This window comes from Lucilia sericata, unplaced genomic scaffold, assembly GCF_015586225.1.
Source record: "Lucilia sericata isolate MDLA Ls3-8-SP2 unplaced genomic scaffold, ASM1558622v1 Contig008372F_arrow, whole genome shotgun sequence".
Classification (NCBI taxonomy): Eukaryota; Metazoa; Arthropoda; class Insecta; order Diptera; family Calliphoridae; genus Lucilia; species Lucilia sericata.
Genome location: NW_023998111.1, coordinates 1,861 through 8,286, shown reverse-complemented (window position 1 = coordinate 8,286; position 6,426 = coordinate 1,861). Strand labels below are relative to the sequence as shown.

Here is a 6,426-nt window from a genome sequence, read left to right as displayed (position 1 = left end):
CTAGAACTGAACTAGAACTGAACTAGAACTGAACTAGAACTGAACTAGAACTGAACTAGAACTGAACTAGAACTGAACTAGAACTGAACTAGAACTGAACTAGAACTGACTAGAACTGAACTAGAACTGAACTAGAACTGAACTAGAACTGAACTAGAACTGAACTAGAACTGAACTAGAACGAACTAGAACTGAACTAAACTGAACTAGAACTGAAACTAGAACGAACTAGAACTGAACTAGAACTGAACTAGAACTGAACTAGAACTGAACTAGAACTGAACTAGAACTGAACTAGAACTGAACTAGAACTGAACTAGAACTGAACTAGAACTGAACGAAACTGAACTAGAACTGAACTAGAACTGAACTAGAACTGAACTAGAACTGAACTAGAATGAACTAACTGAACTAGAACTGAAACTAGAACTGAACTAGAACTGAACTAGAACTGAACTAGAACTGAACTAGAACTGAACTAGACGGACTAGAACTGACTAGAACTGAACTAGAACTGAACTAGAACTGAACTAGACTGAACTAGAACTGAACTAGAACTGAACTAGAAACTGATATTAGAACTGAACTAGAACTGAACTAGAACTGAACTAGAAACTGAACTAGGACTGAACTTGAACTGAACTAGAACTGATATTTAAGGCCAACTACATATAATAACATGGTGTCATTAACTACTTGATCCACTTTATTGAAATGTTTAACTTAACGCAAGAACTTTATCAGTATCGATAAGTGTTTACAAACATTATTAGATGTTAAAATTATTTTAAAATCTATTATTACTTTTATTTCATTCACAACTCAAGATAATAGAAGCTAACCATTCTTATCGCACCAATTTACTACAATTAATGACCAAACATAATTGGCAATATTGGCTACTTGTTTTAAAAACACAATCTATGAAGATTCTAGCGATAATAAGAATTTTTAAATTTTAGAGAGTAAAAAACTATATAAAGGAGAGCAACTAAAAAAAGATAAGATAATTTCTATAAATTGGCACTTTCGTAAATCCCTAATTCGGTAAGTAATAAATTTCTCAGAGTGTACTGGGTGATTAAAATCATTGGCCAATAAATAACTTAAAATGTGCAAGATAAGATTTTTTATTTCAAAGAACTAAAAAAATATTTGTTCTTGAAACTGCTAATTTTTTTCCACTGGATTTAGTCTTTACCTAAACAGATTCTGAAACGGACATGCAGCTCTCTGCCACAAAACTAGTGGTCTTCACCACACTTTTAGGCCTATCCTTGGCCATGCCCACCACTCGTGTGGAAACTGATCCCGAATTAACTGCTGGCTATGTGGAGGGTGACATGGTTCTAGATACAAATTTACGTAATGGTTTACGTAATGAGGTCTTTAGATGGCCCAATAACACTGTATACTACAAATTCTTTACACAATTTGGTAGGTTTACTTACAACAACAAAAAATTAAGTTTCTATAACTTTCGTTTCCTTTAGATGAACCCCACAAAAATCACATTTTACGAGGCATGAGAATTTTAGAAAGCGTCTCCTGCTTACGTTTCAAGGAAGCCACTCCTGACATTAAATCTTTTGTTAATATCACTGGTTTTGATGGTGGCTGTTACTCTAGTGTGGGTTATCTTAATCAAGGAGCTCAAACTTACAATTTAGAAGTCTATAGACTCGATGAAGGTTGCTTCCGCTTGGGCACAATTGTACATGAATTCTTACACACTTTGGGTTTCTATCACATGCAAAGTGCTGCCGATCGTGATGAATATGTTCGCATTGCTGAGGAAAACATTAGACCCGGCACTATTCACAATTTCAACAAATACAATCAATCCTATGTTGATGACTTTGATCAGGAATATGATTATGGCAGTGTTTTGCATTATTCGGCTTATGCGTTTTCGGCCAATGGTGAAATGACCATCATCCCTTTGAAGGCTGAGGAGGCTTCTGGTATTATGGGTCAACGTCGTGGCATGAGCCAGCGTGATATTAATAAATTGAATACCATGTACCGTTGTCCAGTGCATGTTTAAGTTGTTGATGGAATTGTAATTTGACAGCTATTGAATAACATTGTTTTTTACTAATCAACGCAATAAATATATACCGTCTTACTTTCGTAAAGTAATAATAAAAGAGCAAACTGATTACCGTTAATATTAAAAAAATAAAAACAAAAGTATGACACTTCTAGATTAGATATATATGTATATATGTATATATGGTTCATTTCATGTCAAGTAACCCAACTTTTAAAATCGATGTCTTCCGATTTTGATCAAATTTACAGCATGATTAGTACTATTGGATGTAGGCCAGACACATTTTCAGATATCCACCTTGCATCCCATTATCGGACTATATAGCCCTTAATGGAAATTGTACCACTTTTGAGCAAAAAAATGCCCATTTTGAAAAAAATATTAAAACATAAAAACAATTTATTTAAACATGAAGAATAGCTGTCTGATCTCCTTTGGATAGTTTTTGCTACAGAAACTGAACTAGAACTAGAACTAGAACTGAACTAGAACTGATCTAAACTGCACTAGAACTGAACTAGATGACTAGACTAGAACTGAACTAGAACTGAACTAGAACTGAACTAGAACTGAACTAGAACCTGAACGAACTAGAACTGAACTAGAACTGAACTAGAACTGACTAGAACATGAACTAGAACTGAACTAGAACTGACTAGAACTGAACTAGAACTGAACTAGAACTGAAACTAGAACTGAACTAGAACTGAACTAGAACTGAACTAGAACTGAACTAGAACTGAACCTGAACTAGAACTGAACTAGAACTGAACTAGAACTGAACTAGAACTGAACTAGAACTGAACTAGAACTGAACTAGACTGAACTAGAACTGAAACTAGAACTGAACTAGAACTGAACTAGAACTGAACTAGAACTGAACTAGAACTGAACTAGAACTGAACTAGAACTGAACTAGAACTGAACTAGAACTGAACTAGAACTGAACTAGAACTGAACTAGAACTGAACTAGAACTGAACTAGAACTGAACTAGAACTGAACTAGAACTGAACTAGAACTGAACTAAACTGAACTAGAAACTGAACTAGAACTGAACTAGAACTGAACTAGAACTGAACTAGAACTGAACTAGAACTGAACTAGAACTGAACTAGAACTGAACTAGAACTGAACTAGAACTGAACTAGAACTGAACTAGACTACTAGAACTGAACTAGAACTGAACTAGAACTGAACTAGAACTGAACTAGAACTGAACTAGAACTGAACTAGAACTGAACTAGAACTGAACTAGAACTGAACTAGAACTGAACTAGAACTGAACTAGAACTGAACTAGAACTGAACTAGAACTGAACTAGAACTGAACTAGAACTGAACTAGAACTGAACTAGAACTGAACTAGAACTGAACTAGAACTGAACTAGAACTGAACTAGAACTGAACTAGAACTGAACTAGAACTGAACTAGAACTGAACTAGAACTGAACTAGAACTGAACTAGAACTGAACTAGAACTGAACTAGAACTGAACTAGAACTGAACTAGAACTGAACTAGAACTGAACTAGAACTGAACTAGAACTGAACTAGAACTGAACTAGAACTGACTAGAACTGAACTAGAACTGAACTAGAACTGAACTAGAACTGAACTAGAACTGAACTAGAACTGAACTAGAACTGAACTAGAACTGAACTAGAACTGAACTAGAACTGAACTAGAACTGAACTAGAACTGAACTAGAACTGAACTAGAACTGAACTAGAACTGAACTAGAACTGAACTAGAACTGAACTAGAACTGAACTAGAACTGAACTAGAACTGAACTAGAACTGAACTAGAACTGAACTAGAACTGAACTAGAACTGAACTAGAACTGAACTAGAACTGAACTAGAACTGAACTAGAACTGAACTAGAACTGAACTAGAACTGAACTAGAACTAGAACTGAATTGAAAGAACACATAAGCATTTTTATTTCCAAATACCCTTTGTCTCAATCACTTTTTGTATTATTCAGTATACTAAACCCTTTTTATACAATATTTATTGAACAAATGTTAATCATTTTAAAAGATCAACGACTTCTTGATAAGATTATTGAAGTTGAAAAACATAAATAGAAATAGTTTTTAATCTTCCTCTTTGCTCAAACTTTCTTGAACTTTTTTCTTTTGTTTATTGCGAAATTTAACATTCCACCTTTTGGTAGGAATTACTTTTTTCTGTAAGCTGTTTTTTTATTTCGTTATTGATTATTATTTCCCGAGGTACAAAAACTTTTGCCATACACATGCAAACATACATATGTATGTATATTGCTTCTAAAGGTAGCAGAGGTTTAAAAGCATGCGAAATTTGTAAAGAGACTTTGATACAAAAAAGTAGCATATACATATAATTAATTATAAATGCACTTTTAATAGTTAAAGTGCGTGCGTTAAAATGTTGAAACACATAAGTATAAATATAAATCTCAAGAAGGAAGCAGCCAAAGTCTACAAAAATCTTTTCTCATTGTTAAAGCCAAAAAGAGATACGACAACATAAAGATAAAGTTAGATTTGAATGTGAAGTTTAAGTTTTACGCTGCTACAACACGTCTTAAGTTATAAATTTTTAATAAAATTTACTTTTTTTCCTTAAGAATAGACACAAAGAATTGTAAGCAAAAGTTTCTTAAGACAAGGGAAGCATTAAGAAAAAGCTTTTGCTCAATTGTTATTTTAAGCCTAAACAAAGGATGGAATTAAGAAACAAAATGAAGTTGGAGTAAAGAATATGAATATAAGGTATAAGGTTTTAAAGTGGAGGAAATAAAACAGAGATTCTTAAATTGTTGTAATAATAATAGGATATAGAAGTTTTAAAATAAAATTTTATTAAATTCTTTTAGAAACCCTGACTTTTGCTTTAAAATAGATTTTTTAATTGAAAACTATGTTTAATTTTTCCTTTTAACAATAAATTTTACTTTTCCTTTATTTTATAACATTTCCTTAAACTGTAGGATTTTTCCCTCTCGAATTAGTAGCGAAATTTTTGATGACCTAAATTGAAAAGTTTTGTAGTCGTCCTTCTACTTTTATTTTATTAGATTAAAATGTATTTTTAGTTTTACATTTTTTGAAAAAAAAAAAACGATGTAACAAAACTTAACATAGAAACCTAAATTAACCATAAAAGGAAACGGAAGTCATACTTACAATGCACATAGTTAACGGTAGTTGAAAGATTGTCTACAAAAGAATGCATAATTTAACATAGATCTTGTTTGGTATAGTTGTGCATACACTCGAAGAATTTTTTTAAACAAACAATAACAAGACTTGTATTTTTAATTATGTTGTCATTTATTTTCTTTTTTAATTGCATAATTTATTCAATTATTTATAAGCAAAATGAACATAAAAATTGAAACAAAAGAAAATAATGAAAGAGCAGGATAGTGCAAATAATGATAGATAATATGTTCAGACTAATGGTCATTAACTACAAGAGTTCACAATTGATTTAAATACTACCCCACTTCTGGAGAGTGCAATTCATTAGATGTTAGTGGCTTTGGCTATATGACTAGTATAGCTCTGGCTTTCAGATTTTCATTGATATACATTAGAGAAAATAATTCCCTTTATCTGAATTATATCTTAATATTAAACATTAAATAGATATTTGAAATACTAATTATTGCAAAAATTTAAATTTCATTTACACAAGCAGCCAGAAAACGCCCTTTCCATACAAATAATTTAACATTAAAAAATGTTTAACCACAATTATACAAGGACTTTTGTCTATATGTACAAGTAGTATTTGCTTACAATAGAAAGACAACTTTGTATAAAATTTTTACTATAAATCAAATAATATTTTATTTTTTTTTCCGTTTTTTTTATTTTCACTCACACTTAAAAATGGTTGTCTTTCTCAATGCTCAACCATAAAATAAATGAATGTATTAAAGTTTGTTTTTTTGTTATTTTGTTCATTTTGTGTTTTTTTTTTCGCTTTTAGTAAATTTTCACCAAAATGCATTATTCAAAACTTTTCGCATTAAATAATCATCCATACACAGACAGAGAATTATTTCAACACACAGCCACACTTACAGTCATTTACAAAAATTCAACAGACATTTAAAGAGTTGTACATTTAAAGATTTGTCTGTGTGGGTTTGTTCTGGGGCGTCTAACTGTCTGTCGTATTGCTTGTCTAAATTTTTCTAAGAGTAATCTCTTCTTTGCCCAACAACATCATATTGGATTTATAACACGCAGAGAAAAATGGGTTTAGAACAAGGGTACAGAAAGTGATTTGCTTGCTGTCATAATTTGTATAACTGTTGCATTTGTTTGATTGCTAAAAGTACGATTACAAAGAGATCATTCTAGAAAAAATATT

General features: G+C 31.6%; 1 protein-coding gene across 1 annotated transcript; it reads left to right on the top strand.

Annotated features, from left to right (window-relative positions):
* Nucleotides 1-1,170: 1,170 nt before the first annotated feature.
* LOC119615822 (seminal metalloprotease 1-like) lies at nt 1,171-2,152 on the top strand. Its single transcript, XM_037971809.1, has 2 exons — nt 1,171-1,437; nt 1,494-2,152. Exons 1-2 carry the CDS (start codon nt 1,224-1,226, stop codon nt 2,045-2,047), a joined length of 768 nt encoding a protein of 255 aa, XP_037827737.1. The 5' UTR covers nt 1,171-1,223; the 3' UTR covers nt 2,048-2,152.
* The last annotated feature ends 4,274 nt before the right edge of the window (nt 2,153-6,426 follow it).